Source organism: Trachypithecus francoisi, unplaced genomic scaffold (assembly GCF_009764315.1).
Source record: "Trachypithecus francoisi isolate TF-2019V2 unplaced genomic scaffold, Tfra_2.0 Lachesis_group10, whole genome shotgun sequence".
Lineage (NCBI taxonomy): Eukaryota > Metazoa > Chordata > Mammalia > Primates > Cercopithecidae > Trachypithecus > Trachypithecus francoisi.
This window is the reverse complement of record NW_022681455.1, coordinates 47,999,672-48,022,208: the sequence shown is the minus strand read 5'-3', so window position 1 is coordinate 48,022,208 and position 22,537 is coordinate 47,999,672. Positions and strand designations below refer to the sequence as shown.

The 22,537-nt window shown below is 35.6% G+C and overlaps 1 protein-coding gene across 2 annotated transcripts in view; it reads left to right on the top strand.

The window, feature by feature from the left end:
* PTCHD4 (patched domain containing 4) overlaps positions 1 to 3,621 on the top strand; it is a 195,929-nt gene extending 192,308 nt beyond the window's left edge. The window contains exon 3 of one of the 2 annotated variants that reach the window (XM_033217401.1): positions 1,711 to 3,621. In XM_033217401.1, the coding sequence (XP_033073292.1) occupies positions 1,711 to 3,344 (1,634 nt within the window). In that variant the 3' untranslated portion in view covers positions 3,345 to 3,621. The remainder of the gene's footprint in view (positions 1 to 1,710) is intronic. The other variant, XM_033217402.1, reaches the window with a different exon arrangement.
* The last annotated feature ends 18,916 nt before the right edge of the window (positions 3,622 to 22,537 follow it).

The following is a 22,537-nucleotide window of genomic DNA, read 5'->3' as shown; positions in this document are numbered from 1 at the left end:
AAAGAGGTTTTTGGTAAATGTTAGCTGACCTACGAAACGTTGTTGGTTAGTAATGGATTCAGCAGCAAGTAACAGCCTTACCTACAATGGCTTAGTCAAATGGAGATTTGGTTTTCTTAAAAGAGAATTCCAAAAGGAGGCAGACAAGAACTCTTACTAGTGGCTTCATTATACTATTTCAAACAAGGTGTTCTCTGGTTTTCTAACAAGCATCCTTAGATGACTTTCAGTTACATTGCATTGTCCAGAACTATGTCACATGAACCACCTCTAGTTGAAAACTAGGCTGGGAAATAATATTTTTAAGGATGTACATTGTAGTCTCAAATAAAAGAAAAGAAGAATTATGTAGGTCAGTTAGCAAAAGCTATCGGCAGTGCAAATTCAGAGCGATTGCAGTAAGACCCCAGCTATTGTATCTTTATTAGAGCACTACTAAGTAAATTAAGTTTGTAACACCTAACTCCAATATCTAAGTGCCACACAGAAATCCATGTTCCAGGTTTTCATAAACTAAGTCATTTTGTGCCTTTCAGGTATGTCTTTGTCTACTGGATTTCTTGGAGAACAGCCCAAGCACAGCTTGTATCCATTCACAGAAAAGGTTCCTAGGTAGTATTGCTATGCCCACAAGGGCAAGAGTGATCTATGAAGATTTCCACTCACTCAGAAAGCTACCAATGGATATATTGTGGATGGTCCTTGATAGGTCCAATTCAGGGAAGTGAAAAAAGGGAAAATTGCAGATATGGCATAATACCTTTATTTACCCAGCTGCTTTCTTCTTTTGCTAGTAAGAAAATGGTAGCATCTTAAGAGCTGTGAAATTCCTCAAAATTACAGCTCAGTAGCCACTAGAGTCTGATATACAGTGGGTGTTCAAGTAATATTTGTTGACTAAGCCTTTTGCCTACTTACTCTTATCAAAAGATATGCAAACATTGGTTTAAAACAAGCATTCCTCATTTACTTTAATGAAACAGTCAGAAGTATTTAGTCAGCATCCATCTCACGTGAATCAGAGCTCTATGAGGAGCTCAAAGGAAGTGCTTGCTAAGATTTTTCACCCCGAAGGTCTTGCCCTGTCTTTTACGTGATGTGGCAGATTTTTTTTTTCTTTACTTTTTACTCACATCCGGAGCTAATTAATCAAGTCTGTGGAAATTGGTTTCTAAGCCATTTGGCCACCAAGGAGATTGTCAACATTATTATTATTATTATAGAGCCATTTTTAAGTGTTTAACATCCTTTTAAATCAGCATATAAATCAGCTTGAAACAAAAGTTGGGAACTGTCAGTCAATGAATCAGCTAACCAAGCACTTGACATGATGTTAAGGGTCATTTGAAGGCACACAAATAACAGCCCCTGCCCTTGACAACTTACTCTCTATTTAGGAAGACAATATGTGTTCAGGGGAAAAACTCATGTAATAATGTAACAGTATATTTACAATTTGTCATATTAATAGAGCAGACAGTACATGTTTCATTTTTCCCAGAATATCAATAAATTTGGGCTTTGCTAAAATGAAACGGGGACCAAATGTATCCTGTCCATAACTCAGCTTTTGAGGTCCTGATAGGAGGATCACAGCCCTTTGAAGATTAGAGTATAAAGTGCTGTTTAGCATAGATAAACTATAAGGAATTCACTTGAGCCATAGGAGGAAATAAAAATAATTATTATTTTCTTTTTCTAAAACATTAGGTCATGGAACTAAAGGAGTGTTTGAACTTCTGTCTGGATGGCGGAGAACCAAAGAGAACTTGCCCTTCAAAGACAGGATAGCAGATGCCTATTCTGATGTGATGGTCACCTATACCATGACCAGCTCCCTGTACTTCATCACTTTTGGCATGGGTGCCAGCCCATTCACAAACATAGAGGCTGTGAAGGTCTTCTGTCAAAACATGTGTGTCTCCATTCTGTTGAACTACTTCTACATTTTCTCCTTCTTTGGCTCCTGTCTGGTCTTTGCTGGCCAACTAGAGCAAAACCGCTACCACAGCATCTTTTGCTGTAAGATCCCTTCTGCAGAATACCTGGATCGCAAACCTGTGTGGTTCCAGACAGTGATGAGTGATGGGCATCAACAGACGTCTCATCATGAGACGAACCCCTACCAGCACCACTTCATTCAGCACTTCCTCCGTGAACATTATAATGAATGGATTACCAATATATATGTGAAGCCATTTGTTGTCATCCTCTATCTCATTTATGCCTCCTTCTCCTTCATGGGGTGCTTACAGATCAGTGACGGAGTCAACATCATCAATCTACTAGCCAGTGATTCGCCAAGTGTTTCCTATGCCATGGTTCAGCAGAAATATTTCAGCAACTATAGCCCTGTGATAGGATTCTATGTCTATGAGCCCCTAGAGTACTGGAACAGCAGCGTCCAGGAGGACCTAAGAAGACTCTGTAGTGGATTCACTGCAGTGTCCTGGGTGGAGCAGTACTACCAGTTCCTGAAAGTCAGCAACATCAGTGCCAATAACAAAAGTGACTTCATCAGTGTCCTGCAAAGCTCATTTTTAAAAAAGCCAGAATTCCAGCATTTTCGAAATGATATCATCTTCTCCAAGGCAGGGGATGAAAGCAATATTATTGCTTCTCGCTTGTATCTGGTGGCCAGGACTAGCAGAGACAAGCAGAAAGAAGTCATAGAAGTGTTGGAAAAGCTGAGGCCCCTATCCCTCTCAAAGAGCATCCGATTCATCGTGTTCAACCCCTCCTTTGTCTTCATGGACCATTACAGCTTGTCTGTCACAGTGCCTGTTCTGATTGCAGGCTTTGGTGTACTCCTGGTGTTAATCCTGACTTTTTTCCTAGTGATCCACCCTCTGGGAAACTTCTGGCTAATTCTTAGCGTCACCTCAATTGAGCTGGGTGTTCTGGGCTTAATGACATTATGGAACGTCGACATGGATTGCATTTCTATCTTGTGCCTTATCTACACCTTGAATTTCGCCATTGACCACTGTGCACCACTGCTTTACACATTTGTACTAGCAACTGAGCACACCCGAACACAATGTATAAAAAGCTCCCTACAAGAGCATGGGACAGCCATTTTGCAAAATGTTACTTCTTTTCTTATTGGGTTGGTCCCCCTTCTATTTGTGCCTTCGAACCTGACCTTCACACTGTTCAAATGCTTGCTGCTCACTGGGGGTTGCACACTTCTGCACTGTTTTGTTATTTTACCTGTGTTCCTAACGTTTTTCCCCCCTTCCAAAAAGCACCACAAGAAAAAGAAACGTGCCAAGCGAAAGGAAAGAGAGGAAATTGAATGCATAGAAATTCAAGAGAACCCAGATCACATCACCACAGTCTGAGGGGTATACAACAATGGATTATTTTTCTTTTCCAGTATTGCACAATGATGCAGGGCAAGTAAAGCTCAGACCTCAGCTGCTTGGGCTGGCCAGGAGTAACAAGGCAAGTCAGATCAAGAGTGCATTATTCATGACACTTCAAGGTGTCTGCTTCTTGCGGGGGAAGAGGGAATTTAAAAAAGAGGAAAAAGTTATTTGCAACCTTGTTCTCCTCTAAAAACAAGTTTCTGGATGTAATCTGAGAGCTCTTCCAAGGAATGGATAAATCAATGGAGTGTTAAGATAGAAGGCCAAAAAGAACCAGCTGCTTTTAAAACTAAAATGCTTAGGAGTGATGGAGAAGCAAGGAAAGGTGTCCTTCAAATAGGGGGAAAGACACAGGAAATGTGCCATGGCACTTTTCATGCTTGTATTTTTAACAGGTTGGTCAAAGGAAACCTATGCACTTGGGAAGTACATATTTAATACTGTCTAAACCAAAGGACTTCCCAATCCATTTTATGTGTACATATATATGTATATATCCCATATATACATATACTTAGACTTGTCTTTAGTGTACATTGACGTTTATGTGGAGGGAGGTATCATTTGCAGATAGGCTGGCCTTTCCCTAGAAAGTCAAATCAACCTTAGCCAAATATATAGATTCATTAATAGCCATTCTAAATCAACCCAAGTGTCTCAGCAGTAAGAGTGCCATTCAACTGTGAGATAAGCAAAATAAACAGAGATGTGAGTTCCTTAGATTATGCATATCGTGTCAGCAGTCATCTAGACTTTTGCTTTCGATGACTTCGCAAAAAAAACCACAAAAGGCGTTTGAATTAATAACCACATGGACAAGGTTTACAGTTTTATATTAGAAAGAAATAGCTGATATGGATTTTCATTGGCTTTTACTGTGTTTGGAAGGCTGATATGACTGCTTTCAGTGAGCTCACCCAACTGCAAATGAGCACTTACACAGATTATGCATACATGTATCTAAGGGTGCACAAGTATGTGTATGTGAGTTGGGATACTCCATAGTTACACTGTTCTAATTTTAAATAGGGAAAACAACTGCCGTGGAATATAGTTAATTAACACAGGAGAAAGGAGACATAACTAGGAAACTCATAGAGTGAAATAGAATAAAATGGACCATACCCACTCATCACACGCCATTTACTGGTTCTTAGTGTAAGGAAACTATTCTAATCCTATAAACTCTAGTGAATTCCTTGCATTAGTATTTGGAACATAACTCAGGCCATGATCACTACAGTGGTGGTCACTATACCTACTGCAGTATCATTTGTAGCTTCTTGCAATAGCATTGCTCTTGTTACCTGGAAAGTGCTCCTCAGTTGGCCCACCTCCTAGGGTGATCACAGCTCTCCACGGGTGGCATATGAATTGTAACCGCTGCTGAATTCTTTCTCAAACAAAAGTACTGAAGTAAAGGTTTTCATTAAGTTAAATTTTAAAACTACTTCCAAGCAGATGGACTCAGCCTGTTGGGTACTTACTTGGACTAATGCTGTGTTTCCTGTCATAGATTACTAGAAAATGCCTTTTCCCATGCCAAGCAGTAACATAATTTATTTCCAGGTAGGACAGAATAAATGTCCAATGATTATAAAATCTGCTAGTAAGCTCTTTTACCTAGAAGAAGGCTACTGTTTCCCATCAACTTTGATTCTATGTTTTAATCAAATTAATAATAATATCTAAAATAACGAAACTCCTTGACTCAATTATGCTCAGAAAAAAGATACAAACAATTCCATTCTTGTTATAGTCTCTGGAAATAAGTTGATAGACTAATGAAGTAACAAAACAAGTGTACTTAGACATATAGCTTTCCAGGATATAAAGGGGAAAAGGAATAGACCCCAAAATGAAAACATTTAAGTAATATTTCATTTATTAAATGGAGTTTGTTTTGTTTTACCTTGAGGTAATTGGGTTTCAACAGGAAATGATCTATGTCTTCTCCATTGTGTCAATTTCAGTGCAATATCTATAGATTTAAGTATGGAAAATTATTACCCATAACCATAGGGTTGTTGCTTTTACATTATTTGTAAAGTCATGTTACAAATACTCCTAGCCTTTTGCCTCATGAACTGCTGTACTAGAATGAACTGGTATTTCATATGAGTAGCCTCCAGACCATTATCTCATATCCGAAGTAGAAGTTTCTGAGGAGTTTTTTGGCTTAGGTTTCGATTTTTTGTTTGAGTGGGGGTTTTGTGGTAGGGGTGCAGGGAGGAGGAGAATTCCTCTTACAGATTACCCATCATTTGTAAAGATTTTTATTTTGTGGCATCCCTTTCAAAATATAGGAGATAATCACTGAGAAAGTTAATTAACTATCACTCCTTCCCATTATGTGCCATGCTCCACTCATTCACATATGTTTTAAAAGATTGGCTATTGGGGTTGGTTTTTTCTTGGTTCCTATAGACATTCTACATGCAAAGATTGGCAGGCTGATTTACAGAGAAAGAAGCAAGCATGCCAGTTGTCAAATGCACATGGAGGAAATGGCATATGCTGCCAAACGGCCAGGGCAGATCTAATATTATGTCTCCATCCAGATAATCTGTTTGGATAGGGAAGAACAGTTCTTCTTTTTTAGTTTATGTCTTAAAGAATCAAAGTGTCTAAGATAAATATGAATTTCTCATTGTTCAAGTGACTAGAGGGCATTTTGGAAGGAATGTTATCTTTCCCAGGACACCGTAGTACTCTTTAGAGAACTGTAGCAATAATTTACTGAAATGGAATTATTTGTTCTGGAAGAGTTAATATACCACCTAAAATGTCTTATCTCAGTACTAGGAAGTAATTTAATCCTAAGAAGCATCTAACAGAGCATCATCTGACCTCCCAACCTCACTGTGAAACAGATGTTTCCAAGAATTCCATTTCCTGAATACTAAGATACATCCTAAGATATGAGATCATGATTGGCAAGTCACCCCCAGCCCCAACCGTTTTTGGTGCTTGTGTGCACCTCTCCCTAGTTTTTCAAGTTTACACTCATTGTTTTGTTCATTTGTGAGGTACTAATGCCATTCAAATTAGGAACTTATCTCTTGTCAGCAGATGACCAGTTAACTCCTAGAAGAGAAGAAATTTGTGGGAAATATGTCAACTTTGTGTAATATTTTATTTAATTGAAACATGTATGCCCTTAAAGTAAGATGTTATAAAGTTTGAAAAAACTACTACTTTTCTATATTTGAACTGGAATGTGGATTTATTTCCTTCCATCAGAATTTAAATTTGAATTAGAAAATGCCATGTGAACTCCACTCTCTTTGATGTTAATAAACTTCAAAGAGGTACTCACCTAAATTACAGAAAGAGATCAGCTAAAAGTTAGATTCTTAACCGCTTATGGTTAAAGGTAATCATAACTTAGAGATCTGATTCTTTAGAACAGGCTTAATTCTTTTTAATGAAAGTGATGCTTAGATGTCTTCCCAGGAATTCTTGCAGTGACTATGAACCTCTTTGAAGGTTGTGCATGAGTATTCCGTGAAAGAACTATTCTCCTCTGTTGTTGTATCATGTAAGTGGCTCTTTCCTATTTGATTCCCATTTATTTCCACAGAATTTAGGTTTTTACCTTGTGAGGTGAGAAGAATAATGATGACAAATGAAGTTTTATGATGCTATTATAGTTATTCTTGAATGTTGAATTCAAGAGAGTAAAAGCTTTGTCCATTTTGTAATTATCTATTGTACTTTCCCATAATAAGCTAATCCTTCTAGGCTTGTGGTTAGAGCTAGGGATTAACTATTGCCATTCAGAATTACATGTATTTTTATAAGTTGACTGTAAATATCATAATTACAGTCACATATTTTTATGACCAAATAGTTATGAATGCACGGCACTATGCATGCATTGTTATTAATAGTACGTAGGTTATTAAAGACACTATTTTCAGGGTTATTACAACTTTTATTAAAATTTCTTACATCAACTATTCATAAATGCCTCATGGCTTCTGGTCTTAAGGGCCTAAAGCCTACAGAAAGTTCCATCCCCAGGTAAGCAATTTAAGAATTGCCTTCCCTGGGTATCAGTAACAGCCACCTCTTCTAGAATGACCTTTGGAAAATCTCAGAAGCAAAATCTGGCTTCCAGGTAAAGGGCCTAGCATATTCTGTATTGGTTAGTAAATAAACATAATTTTATGTCTTGTGTTTGCTAACCTTATGGTGAAGCAGAAAATACAATGCCATGAGACTGGCATTGAGATACTGTCTCTTAGAGATTGGAGAAGTCAACAATTTGCTTGGCATCCTACCACAGGGATCTTTCTGTTCAGTCTGGTTTGTTGGTGTCTGTGAACGATATTGGCAATCTTTGCAAAAGTGAATCTGAAAACTGTTACTTACTCCAAAAGAGCCTCAGAGGCACTTTTCTTCCCTTTAAAAACAAACAAACAAACAAACAAAAAAGGGTTTTAGCTCTTTCTGGATTACCAAAATTTTGTGACAATTTTATGACATTGACTCGAAACATATTTATGGCTGAATTGGTATGCCCTTGCTATTTCCCCATCTTCAATTTCAATATAAATTTGAACATCATCACTGTGGTGCGGACCTTTATGCTCATATTTTAAATCAATGATCTGCAGATATATTGTATAGGGAAAAATCAAGTTTTACTGCTTTGTCTACAAAATAACTGCAATGTTATTGACTCAAGTGAAAGCAGCAAAATCATAAGTGAAGGCAACAAAGCCACATTGCATGAGATCCAGCAGAGGAGGGACTGTGTATGGGTATAGTAGCAGTAAATTACCTTGATTTCTGAACTAAAGGACCAAGATTAATCCACCATCACGTTTTACTTAGGGAGCACAAGAGGTGGTGTTCTGTATTTGAAGTGTTGTGGAGTTAGATCTGGTGACATTTGAAATGACACTAGAAGGATATTGAGAGATGAGCCCACATCTCAGAAATCAAGATGTCTGTAAGTAGGTGTGATAGAACAAGTGGAATAATACCACATATTCTGTGATTTAGAATACAGCAGAGAGAATCATGTGGTGTTGCACAACTATAGATTCTCAACTGCTAGCAAACTTGATCATAGGCAAATACATCGCACTTGAAGACTGGGTTCTCACTTGTCAGATTCATAACCTAATCCTTGCAGTGGGAGTTGCTCCTGAATTTCCAAGCACAAAGGAAGAGCCATAGACCCTTTGTTAGTGAAAGTAAAAAGCTAGGGAGACGCTTTGTAAAGAAGCTTAATGTAAGCACCGAGATAAGCTTCATTCATTCCCAGAGTGGCTCTCATCATTGACTGGATTTTGTTGAGTCTTTGAGTCATAATGAACACTTTTTGTGATACTTAATTTCTAATTTTCTTTTTCATACTTAATGAGGACCTCTCTATTGCTGATAGAGAAGCCACTTGCTTTTCTCATAAAATGGAAAACAATTCAAAAGAGCAATATATGGGGTTAAGAATATATGTATAGTATAGCTTGCTAGTCTACAAATCACATTTTATGTCTTCTGCATCTCTAAAGATGTCAAAATTAAATTGGAGTGTACCTTAAACTGAAAACCTCTGTAAGGTAGATATTTTTAATATAATGAAGTATTTATAAAGAAAACCATCACTGATTTTGCACTACCTTAAATTACAGAAAGCCAGCTTCTACTATTTTTCCCCAGTTGAAAATTTCCCTTAAGAAAGGTCTCACAAGTCATGGTAATTATAAAATCTTAATAATCAGAAAGAAACTTTAGGAACAGAGTAGGAATCATCCACTGATGGTGTGTGATTCCTGGTGTGTATGTTTTGATTGAATTTATCTGAGTTGAGGTTTTTAGAAGTCATTTGCAACTGAGCTCTGGTTTCCCAACAGCGAATGGTACGGTCCAATAGAGGAACATTATGGTTTTCTTTCCCTCTGTTGCCACAGTTCGTAGAGTAAGCACATTACCCACAGGGCTCTGTCAAACCAGTGGGGGAAAAAAATCTACTGCTTTGGAAGATTGCATTGAAGAATTTCCTAGGAATTTCCATGAGAGACTCTCATGGATGAAAGATTAGTGATGTTTAATAAAAATGTATAATTTTCAGTGCTATATAAATTTAGCTTATATTCTCAGTAGAGGCAGTCTACAGTATGTTATGGGGAGCATTTAAATTATCTAATGTAATATGGTTACTAGAATCTCTCCCTGGACACTGAAATATCTTCTATCATTTTATCTGATGAATTCGCTGGTTGTTGCTAGCAACACTGATAGAGCTGGGGGGTAAAAAAAGAACAGGCCATCATATTCTTGCATTTCCTGATACAGTCTGTAGCATCTATTTTCAAGTAGAATAAGGAAATCTGGCATCTTTTCTTCACAAACATAAATGTGCTACAAACTGATAAATTAGACCTTAAACTGGTCAATGCAAATATCCCAAAGTTTTAGTAGAGTTTAAGCAACAACTTTATTATACTTTCCTGTTAATTGTGCATATTTTTCAGCAATAGACTTTTTTGCTCTTAACTAGGAAATCTGTCACAGATTGAAAAGGGCAGAGGTCTCTCCAAGCTACCTCATAAAGGTATTTAAAGACAAAATGGCATGCAATCTTTGATTAAATGGCAATATAGTAAAGCCACAAAGCAATATTATTTATCATCTTTCCTTGATGCTTATTCACGTTATCAAATTAGACAAGGCAAAATGTAAAATGAGCACTGCTATATGCAGTCCCACTTACACATTCTGGTTAATGTAATATTCATTAATATAAAATCTCTCAGGGCAGTTGTTGGTTGTTTCTCTACAGATATCCCAGAGCACAAAAATTGACTCAGAAAGAGAGTAATCTGACTTTGATTAGAGGCAGCGGTCTACCTAGTAAGATGCACAAATAATCTGTGAATAATTTCAGAAAAATTCCAAGTGCATTTCACTTATCACTTTTCTTGGAGGAAAAATATCTGTTTGTTTGTGTGTTTATTTGTTTGTTTAATTATTCTAGGCAAATAGAGAAAGAGTTACCATTATTTGGCATTTTAAGTTTTCTTTTCCTCTGGAAGGCATTGCTATTATTTTCTACCAAATTAGGGTTTTTAAAACACAAGTCACTTACGGAAACATTAGCATCAATGAAAAGAAAACTCGTAGGGAGAAACAGTCTTCACCCCTGCATAGACAAATTGTAGAAATGAGAGTAAAAGTCGAGCATTTTAATTTTTTTTCCTAAAACAAAAACCTACTTGTTCTTAATCCTAGCTAGATAGAATACCAATTTCTACAGCAAAGAAGGATGACTAAATGTATGAAACTATGAAACTTTGATGTATTAACACTACAAACCTCATAGCAAATCACCAATTCCAGATGTCTTTACTCATAAGAATATTCTTTCTAAAATACTCTATTACATATAGCTTCATCTCATTCATGAAAACTGCCTCATTTATCACTCCCAAAATAGTACAAACAAAGCCATTATACGTTTCTGCTCTGTAGTTCTGTACCTTGGGCTCTACAACTAAAGCTACCTTACTGAGGAAAGCTTAAAAACAAATTGTGAATGGAAATGTCAAATCTAAAAAACATTACCCAAGTTGTATTTCCATCCAAAAATATCTCCTGTGAAATAGAAAACTGCTGTGTGGCCATTTTAGATCTCACAAAGAAGAAAATATTTTAAAAGTACTTATTTTATGTCTTACTAAGAACCCAAACCAAAAGTCCTTCCAAAGTTTCCAATTCACCTGAATTTGGTCCATTATCAAAATTTACCTCTACTTTGATCAGTGAAAAAATAATTTGCAAACCAGATTTTTCTTAACTATATAAATAAAGAACAAGTTATTTCTCATAGATTTGCATGTGTAAACACACATTTAATAATTAAATGAATCTCATAGCTCAGTCAAGGGAAATTATGTTACAAATATTTCCTTGTTTGGTTCTTCGGTTCATCATTATTTTCATATTTTGGACACACTGAAATACAATAATTTTAGTTAAATTGCTCAGAATTTCTCTGCATAACAAATCTATTATTTAAAGCTTAAAGGTAAAAATTTTAAGAAAAGTAACAATTAAATCTTAGCTACTTGGAAAAGAAAAGTCATCAAAATTGTATTTACTACAGTGCCTCAGGCAAAGTTAAACAGAGTATCTCTGGCTATCTTGACTTTTTGTTTTAACAACAACAAAAGAAATCTAGTTCCATTAGTAACAATAATAGAAATAATTTATATATTAAAATAGCGATAAATTATACAGGTGTATATTCTATAGTTCTTAGGGTCAAATACAAGGTCTTTTAAAATCACAATCACAAATGCTGTAAAAGCTAGGCTATTCTTAAATTCACCAGACTTTTCTTCATTTTTTATTGTCAGTATTAAATGTCCTACAGAATATCATAATATGCAACTTATTCCTCTAACCTCAGTGAAAACTTTGAGTGTGCTACCTTTTCGGGAAAGATTTTTCTAGGCTAAGAATTAAACTTCCTAAACAAAACATCTTATAGCATCACAATGTAAAGTAACATAATCTATGCTTTTTTTAGTCTTTTCTTGAATCACAAGTTCTAAAACTTATAATGTAATTTTTATCCTTTAAACATTCAATAATACATACATTAAAAGTAATACTGCAATAATATATATCAATTATCTCTCCATGATTAAGATAAAAGATTCTGAAGCAAATACAAAATGTCTTGGCATTCCTGAGAGATATTTTTATGAATCCCTAAGTTCACAAATATCTCTAAAACACACAAATTACTAAAGTGTTACTAAAAGATTCAGATAGCACTTTAACACCCCTTAATAATTATGTTACCTTCAAATCTAAAGCAATTTATAATCGGGTCAAATAAATTCTACCTAAAATTTATCACTGCATTACATTGCATTATTGTAGCAACATTAACTATAAAAATACTTGAACCAACATTTTTCTCGCCATATGAGAGCTACAGAAGATGGAGACAATGAGTAAGCCAGTGGCTCCTCAGTAGTACCCAGAGATTACTCACAAAGCACATCCCTTTGGCTGCACGCTGTGCAGTTCCAAGCCAGGGCAAAATTGTTCATGCGCTGTCAGCACCACTTCTAAGTCACTAAAACCAATCATGTTAAATATTGAAATATCCAAGTCCACTGTATTTTGACGAATAATGTGGTGGCATTATACATAATGCATAGATAACCAACTTTCAAAATATTTAAGGTCACTTGATGCCAAAATTATACTTAAACAATTTAATATTCCACAACCCACTTCAAAAGCTTTATCTTTGCAAAGTTCTCCTCATTATTGATGTATAATGAGGAGACCAAAGAAGTCTTAGCAATATTTCCATTTATATAGTTTGCCATATGCTTTCTTAAAAACAAGGATGCCTTTATGTCTTTCATGGAAATGTTTGGACTTATTCAATAGCCATTTTTCTGTCAACTTTAGTATTTTAATTATTAATTTTACTCTGCTTTTTTCCTTTGTTTAAATATGTTCAACTTTCATCATTTCTAAAATAATTTTTCTTTAGAGTAATTAAAACATGTTTTCTCCTTTACATAAAAATATGCATAGCTAGAAAGGAATTAAATAAGAATTTAGCAAAATTAAGTTGAACATGTGGAACCTATTTGCAAATACTAAGTAAAGTTTGCAAAAGTACTATTTATTATCATTTATATGTGCTTCAAGTTGAAATTCTCCACTGATTTTATTTTTAAAATGGCAACTGACATGGCAAACTATGAAGCACATAATGTCTGTTTTGCAGATGTTCAATAATTATCTATTCAGTGAAGAAAATATAAAAGACTTTTCCAGCTTCTCAGTTGCCTGCTCATGACCTAATGAAAAGGAAGTTAGCCGGGTGCGGTGGCTCAAGCCTGTAATCCCAGCACTTTGGGAGGCCGAGACGGGCGGATCACAAAGTCAGGAGATCAAGACCATCCTGGCTAATACGGTGAAACCCCGTCTCTACTAAAGAATACAAAAAACTAGCCGGGCGACGAGGCGGGCGCCTGTAGTCCCAGCTACTTGGGAGGCGGAGGCAGGAGAATGGCGTGAACCTAGGAGGCGGAGCTTGCAGTGAGCTGAGATCCGGCCACGGCACTCCAGCCTGGGAGACAGAGCCAGATTCCGTCTCAAAAAAAAAAAAGAAAAGGAAGTTATTTAATAATTTCAATCTTTGAGAGCCCATATTCAGAAGCTTTTGTTGTTGTTTTGTTTCATTTTCTAGAATTTTCCTATATAGCCAGTTACATAAGAATAAGGCCCCATATAAAGGAAGAATTTAAGATTTGTTGATAATAACTGTCCTTTCCTATAAGTTGAAATGCTAGAGCCTAGAGCTATACATATCTTGATAGTAAAATAAGGGAGAATGTGATCTGACATAAAGAAAAAATTAAGACAAAGGTCAGTGAGAACAGATCTAACACTGTTGAAGAAGGAACTAAACAACTGAACTAACACCTTTTTGTTTTACTTGGTTTCTGTTCATCAGTTTACTTTGGCTTTTAAAAAAAGAAACACATTGGAAAGTTTCAGAAAAATCCTGACATATCTAAGTCTCCGAAAGTTTGTTACTCTTTAAAAAGATAGAACTAGAAATTCAGTACCATTTTAGGATCAAGAGTTGATGTAGTTGGGTTTCTGAAGTACCCCTAGATGGCTTGGGATTGTACCTATTTACTCACCACATATTTAGGAGCATCTATATTGGTCTCTGTGCTAGGCTCAGAAGAAAATATCACTAAACTCTTCATAGCTCCTGACTTTGAGCTATGTATGATCTATTGACAAAATTTGCAGCTGGATTATTCAAGGAAAGTGAGGAAGGAATTATGAACTAATCCACGTTGAAGAGTGGGTAAGATTCTAATAGATGGAGATGGAGGATGGGCACAGCAGTTAGGAAGAAAAAGTAAAATATACAAGGGCAGGAAAGCAGGTTGTCCAGGATGAAGGCTATAGCAGATGAGATGATAGGAACCCAGAGGAGACTGGTTACAGATGGGAATAAAAAGGAAGCACCTATTGTGAGTGGTATAATAAAGGATTGTCAGGATATGGGGAGTTATTTGGAGTTGGGAGAGGGGTCATAAAGAAAAAGCTCTTTTTATGATGTATTCTTGGGCTTAAATGCAGTGAATCATTTACAACATGTAAATACATAGTCTCCATTTTTGAATTTTATCTGTTAAAATCAAGGATCCCAAAACTCAGCAATATCACATAAATTTATAATCTCTCTTGCTTGGAAATGTAGTGGTTTCAAGAGCCAGTTTAGGGCATGAGTTTGAGTCTCCTGATGATGGAACACTGTCCATGTTCTGGCACAAAAGCCCACGGCCATCTGGCCACCTCATATATACCTGGTGTCCCTCAAAGTGCTGAGAGTAAGAGACTGAGATGGATTACTTGGAACCCAAACTCTTCAGAACACACAACTCAAACTAATACACTCCAATTAACTATCTCTGTTAACATTATTTTAATTAACAATTCAAATAATACTTTCCTAAGCATAGGTATTATTGCCTCTGATTTATAGATTGTTTCAAGAAAGAAAACATTGTAAACACGTACTATGTCCCTATAGTACAATATATCATCTTTGCATCATAAATCAGTAAGAAAGGTGCATGTACAGAGAAGTCCAAATGCAAACTATATGTGATGAAAAATAACTGCATAGATTTTCTCCCTTCCAATCCTTTTCTAAATGTGAATTTTAAGACAATGCATTTGTCAAAATGCTTAAAACTATTTTTTAAATTCACTTCCTTATGATTCACTTATGCTTTCTTTGAAGATCACATAAGGTATATATGGACTTAGTTTTTAAGCATAAACCTAACCGATTTATACACTAACCTTGTCCTTTTTAATAGTTAAAGTTTTAACTATAATAGTGGTGCTGCCCAAACCCAGCAATCAGATTACAAGGATGTTTGGAGGAATATATTTTAATCTTTAAACCTGAAAAAGCATTTCCTAATTATGCTATTTAGAGTTATAGATAAGGTTGGAGTTAGCCTGGGAAGGCCCCATTTTCCAACTGGTTCGTGAGAAGGACATCTGTTCACAGAAGTAGAATGGAGATAAATCCACCAACCAAGTGGGCATAGGAGACTATGGCCAAAAAACACTACTCTAAGAGACATTTTGGATAACCCTAAGAGTAACAAAACTAGTGGTCCTCAAAATTTGCTGTGCTTTGGAATGACCTAGAGAGATGTTTAAAGTCTCAATGCCCAGACTTCATGCCAGACTACTTAAATCAATATATGCTGTAGTGAGACCCAACCTCAGTACTTCTGGGAGCTCCCCTAGTGATTTCAATGTGTGGCTCAATTTGAAAAACAGTGTCTTAGACAACCAACTCAACACATTTAATTCAGTAAACACTGATAGAGTCTTTTATTAAGTGAAGTTTTAAAAAGTCAGAAGACAAAAGCATCTATGATATCTATAACTAGAATATAAGCCAGAACTTGTACAGAGTCCAAAAGGGGGTATCCAGAGGGTAGAGAGATGGTTTCTAGTAGAGCCAAACCTGGTAGAGGTGCGTTGCATTAAGATAGCACTTAAGATGAGGTAAGATTATTGGCCTGAGCACCCCATGGGACATGACCAACCTGAGCAAAGCCATAATATGGAACAAAAGCACAGAATATGTGCCTGGGTCAATGAACTCAATTCAGCTTGAGTGTACATTTCCAGTATAGGAGTTGAATTTGTACAACCAGAAAGTTTGATAAAAAGACCTGCAAACATCGTGCTAAAGAATGTGTGTTTGATTTAACGGACTCAAATTACTTTTTATTATTATTATTAGATTAAAAATTTAGAAGTATTAATCTGCAGTGTTTTAAGTGTAGGTTAGACTGGAGATGAGAGACCTGAACCAAAGAATTAAGTTAGGAGACTGTTGTTATCATCAGCAATGAAGGTAATATTGGCTTGAAATAGAGTTGTGGCACTGAATATAAAAAGGAAGAAATAAATACATTTCACAAAACTTATATCCATAAGATGGCCTGAACACCCAAGAACTTCTGAGTGTCTAAAACACAATGATATGGTACCCTATAATTGAATATTTACATTAGTGAATTTAATGTGGTATAACAGTAACCAGTTATTAACTCTGTGTGATCTATTTACTACAATACTCTAGTGTGTAATTTAACCATCACATTCCTGTGGTTTTGACATGCAGCATAGCCCATTTTTATAACATTTATAAAGCTTTACCACAAATCTTCAGGAAATCTCTTTATCTTTACAGAATGGTTGATTTGGTTTTCTGCATATCTAACTTGGGGAAAAATGGTTTATATTGCATTATTTAAATTCAGTAAATAAAAGATGAGTCAAAGAGGAAGAGACAAATATCTTAGGAACATAAATAGGTAGTCTAATCTTTTGTACTTTTCTCCATGTAAGATTGCTGGATACTGGTATATATAACTCTTATCTACATGCATGTATTATAGCTAGAGACACTATGATAATATCTAGATTAATCTACATATATAAACATCAATTTAACTAGCAAATAATTCTTGAGATTTATTTGCATTTCAGGGAATTTAGCAGTTCAGGTGATTTATGCTTAGAAACAAGATCACTGTTCCTCCCACAATCAGATATCTGGTCTGCAGTCATCTTCTATGAAAGTTTTGTATAAGGTACATGCTTTTATTCTACCACAAAGGTGTAGTATTGCAATGTTATACCAGCACTGGGCAATGAGGGATATATATGTAAAATGTAATTTTCACAACATATCCTTACACATAGTTACACATACATTGGATGGCCAGTCTCTAATTCAATACTTTTCCTACGAAATAATTTTCCTGTCAAATATTTCACACATACATATTTTTTAACATTAGCATTAAAATGACCAGTGAAAATAATCCATACGAATTCTTTGTATTCTTCTACAGTCATATAACTAAAATATGTGAGGATGAGGAAGCAGATAACAACTTGAGAAAATGTAAAAGAGTTGGAACTTGGAGCCACAGTGCCATGCAATGGGGCCACACAGTAGCTTGATCATCTGCATAGTTTTATGCGATGCCCTTTGGGTCATGGCTTTCACCAGGTAGCTTACTAAAAAAAAAAAAAATGTAATTATCTATTAACCCCTTTATTCACCAAATCTTTCATTCAAAAAGAATTTTAAACATCTTCTATGTGCCAGACACAAAGAGTGTAAATGCAAAGAGAAATGAGAGGCAGCCACCACCCATCAAGGATTTTAGCAAAGCAAACCAGTAGGTGAAATAGCTCTCTCTATATATAAAACAAAAGTAATGGGTGTCATTTGTAGAGCAGTGATTCTCACACTTAAGCATGTATCAAAATCACCTGGAGGGCTTGTCAAAGCACAACCTGCATATCCCCACCTCCAGAGGTTCTGATTCAGTAGATCTGGAGTAAGGCCTGAAAATTTACATTTCTAACAAGTTTTCAGGTGATGCTAATGCTACTAGTCTGAGGAACCACACTTAGACTTTGAAAATCTCTGAAATACAAGTTTATGAACAGCAGCAGGCATTCTGAGAGTAGCTGGATTAAATCTGTTCAGGGAAGAAGGTGAGGACAAAGGTCAGCTTCTCACCACTAGACCTGAAACGCTGCATAGTTGAAGAGTGCAAAGACATTCCAGGTTGAAGAAAAGAAATTACTGAACTAAGGCCATACCTGACAAGTCTACCTGTTGGTAGAACTCATCCAGAAGAATTTTTAACCTCTTGAAGGGATGGCCTTAGTAATCTGTATTTGTAATAAGTTGCTCTAGACAGTCTTTTTGAGAAGAAAACTTAGGAAAATGGAACTGAGGCATAGAGTATAAAATAATGTATCATTTTCAGAGAAGTCCTGTTATAGACTGGTTTAACTAGAACCACTGTATACTAGAACTAGCACTCCATACTAGAACTGGATTCATATAGGACATGAGTTAAATTTGAATTTCCAATAATCAGTGAATGAAATTTTTAGTACAAGTATGTTTCATGCAGTATTTGGAATCTACTATACTAAAAATACTTGTTTCTCTGAAATTCAAATTTAACTGGGCATCTTACATTTTTACTTGCTAAGTCTCACAACCCTAAGAACGTAGGGTATGTGTCAGGTGGAGAAAAGAACCAGAAATAATGAGACTGAAACAATATTATATTATTAGGCTAAATAACAGTAAAGTGCTATTTTTCTTGAGGGATATGCAAATGTAGCATGTAGCTAATGAAGCTCAAATTTCTGAGCCCATTGCTTATGTAAGTCTTTTGAAGGCCCTAGGACAGTCTTTAGCAGTATGTTCTCATCTTATGTTTATATAAAGTTTTCAAATGTATGATATTTTTGTATTATTCTCCTTGAAAAGGGACTCCAAAAACGTATACACTTCAGGCTCAACAGAATTTTGATCTGCCCCTGCATGTGGGACCACATGAGTATCAAATACAACACAAAAATGATATTGATAAATACCAACTCTTAAGTAAAAAGTTAAGTACAATGAATACCCAGAGAATTTGAAGATCTTTTTGTTCCTATATCATCACGAAATGCTACTTGAAGTTCAAATGGCTTCAACACTGGCAAAATGAAGCCTATTCTTTGAATTACCCTCGATGTGTGAAAATAATGTTCCAGTAGCATAAAGACAGTATTTCATTTCCCAGATATAATTGACCATGGGACATTATGTTCATGGGGCATCTTAAAGAACTAGTGCTCCAGGGAGCAAACATTGATAATGTTGTGTTAGAGAAGCCTGTCTTTGTTACTGAAGTGTAGATGAGTATTACATTTCCAAAGGAAACAGTATTAATGGGTCTGTGTGGAAATCAGTTCCTATTTTCTAAACAATATTGCTGATTTCTAGCTAATCGAGTAATTTATAACCTAATAGAAGAATAGAATACTTAAGGAAAAATGATTCATCAACATGAATTTCAATTAAAATAATACAGAACTAATTTTTCCCTTCTGTCCCAGTACAAATTTGGGGAATGAGAAGTAAGTAAATGGAAACCAAGTTAAAGTAGACCATAAATAATAAAATATGAAGAAAAAAATGTCAAATGGCCAAGAAGTCAAATAAATACACAGGTTGATATTTTATTTTTCATTCTTTTGAAAAATGATACAGCATTCTAGAATAATTGAAAAATTTTGACGTTGAATAAAAGACTTGAGGAAGGTTATTTCTTGGAGAACTTTAATGAAGGGAAAAGGGGGAAACAGCCTACAAAAAAAAATTTATTGTGTGTTGAAAATGGTTGTAAGCAGATCTTTGGTCCCAACAGCACAGCTATTAAACTATGATATATGCCAGACCCAAGATATTAAAAAAAGGGGGGGGGGGCATGATGCAACAAAAGTAATGATTGGCAAAACCAATAATTTATTAAAAATCTATCAGGCTTCCTAAAGGCCAACTTGGTCAGACCTATACAATAAAGAGGTGTTGAAACTCCAATCAGAGTTATGCACAATATGCAAGTCAAATATCTCTTACCAAATATTCCAATAGATTTTCTTTTTGTATTAGATTCAAATACTTAAGAGTACTGGGTTATGTTCAATAATAGGAAGTCAAAGCTAAAAGTCGACAAAGAGAATAATTGATTGGAAGAACTTTTTCAATAACAGGAAATATGGGCAGTTACCTAGGAACTAGGAAAATAAAATGACCTGATGAACTAGCCATATCGTTCATTCATTAATCCATCCAACAAACATGGATTAAGAACCTACAAGGTGCCAAGTGATGTACAAAGTCCTGTGTGAAGGACAAAGAAGTTCAAATTGCTCAGCAGAATATCTTAATGTCTCATAAAAAGAAGAAGGTATTTGCTTTCCCTGAAACATTTGTTACGAGACATTGGCAAAACTAGTTATTATTTGCCTGCTATTAACCTAATTAATCTGCTATTAATCTAAAAATTGTTCAAGATTCTTAGTTAACATGTTTTCCATAACAAATAGAAGTTGCTATACTAATTTTTTTGTTTGTTGGACACAAATGTCAATGAGTATTAGATGTGTTTTGGATAAAATGGTAAGATAGGAAGGCAAGGATGCCTAATGATTGATTAGCGTATTAAACACAGAAGATGCAGCCTTGAGGGTATACACTTACACAAATTAGTGAATGTAATGTAAACAGATTCCCAAACTCATAATTTTACCCAAAGAAGTAAATACTAGTAAATAGAATAGTCAGGCAAGAATTGAGACACTAATAACATTTTTTAAAAAATAGTTTTATGAAAGAACATCAGCAAAGAGTATTAATGAGTCATTTTCTACCCTGTTGCCACCTCCTCTATTTAGCATGGCAATGACTAACACATATTTAGAAGGATGGCCTAAAGAAAAGAAAAATCATAACTAACTAGTTTAGGTAAAGAGAAGAATTCATCTACAGATGGAGAAAAACAATCTTGCTCCTTCTTCACACCAAGTTCCAACATGTTTGAAATTTAGCACTGAAGGGATTGGGAGATCTCAATAAGTAGACTGAGATTGAAATGTTCCACTAAAATAATGATTTGAGAGGCATCCAGGGGCACCTTCTTTTCTTCTTCACTCAACCTCAGCATGGAGCACATCAACTTTCTTAGTTGAACTATACTACCTTAGATACAGAACTGATTTTAAAAAGCATATGAAATTATTTCAAGTCTAAAAATCATAAAGAATTTATTTCAGGATAAATAATTTTATGCGAGTATCTTATCGTCAGTTCATTTGTAACCTAATTACCTTGCTTAAGTAGATAAATCCCAAGCAATGGGTGAAATAAACTAGTAGACTAGTGGGTTTTTAACCCTCTAGCTATGTCTCTCAAATGTTTATAATCTGTGCTCCACTAATAGCCCTGACCCTGCCGGGTAACAATACCATAGGAAATTGGAGATATGAGTTTAGAGAAAAAAAAAATCATAAATGAAGATAGACATTGTGGAGAATGGGCAGTAGTGCTAACATAAAGAAAGAAAGAAGGCTGCATGGATGTGGTACATTACATTACATTTTCTGCAGGACAGGAAGAACATATCTACAGATGTATAGGTATAATCTCTAAGTTGGGATAAGCAATGATGTAGATTACTAAACAAAATCAGATCATGTGTCTTATCCAGAGCTCCACCTTAATGTTTTTGTTTTCATGGCTATATTCTCAAAATTAACTGAATTTATTTTTAGAGTCATATATTTCTTTGTTTTTTCTTAATTGACAGTTTTATATATTTCTTTCATTTCTTTCTAGATTACCTTGAGTTTAATATCATGTGCTATATGGAATGAAGAAAAAGCATGATGTATTTTCTACCTTTAAATTGCTTGCAATCTATTTAAAAATGCTGACAGAGGAAATAGTCACTCACAATAAAGCACAAGAAATGATTGCATGATTCATACTTTAGAGTTAAGAGAACCTAGGTGTAGGGAACTATTGGCATTAAACGGGAATACTTCAAGAAGAAAATGCAGCTTCAAATAGGCCTTGAAGAAGGCATTCTATCTGCCTAAACAAAAGATCCATCTCTTCAGACATTAACTTGGGTGGGAGATTCATGAAAGAGGGGAAGCCCTACCCAGTCTGCCCCCCTGCCTCCTCTCTGACCACTTCTCCAGCCACTGCCCCCTTTTTTCTCTCTGCATCGACCATGCACCCACTTTGATCTTTTGTCATTGCTGTTCCCACTATGCTGAATGCTTTTCTTCCCTCAGTTAGCCACAGATCTTCCTCCCTCACTTCTTTTTGGTTTCTTCTTAAATATTACATAGGTATGCATTAGAGAGACCTTTCATGATCATCTCATGAAAATACAGTAAATCTCCTCCCTTCTTTCCTATTTGTCGTGGGATTTGTTTATTGTCTGTCTGTCCCCAGTAAATTGAAAGCTCTAAGGGGGCAGCAATTTTTTTTTTTTCTGCTCTGTAAACTGCTATAAGCCCAGCACCCTGGAAGAGTTCCAGGCACATGTTAGGCATTCAATAAATATTTGACAAAGGAAGGAAGGAAAGGAGGGAGGCAGGGAAGAAATTAGTTCAAAGTGCCGACCAATTTCAGGTGGACCTTGAAAGCTTCAAGTGTTTCAGTTGCAAACTGATATTAGATGTAT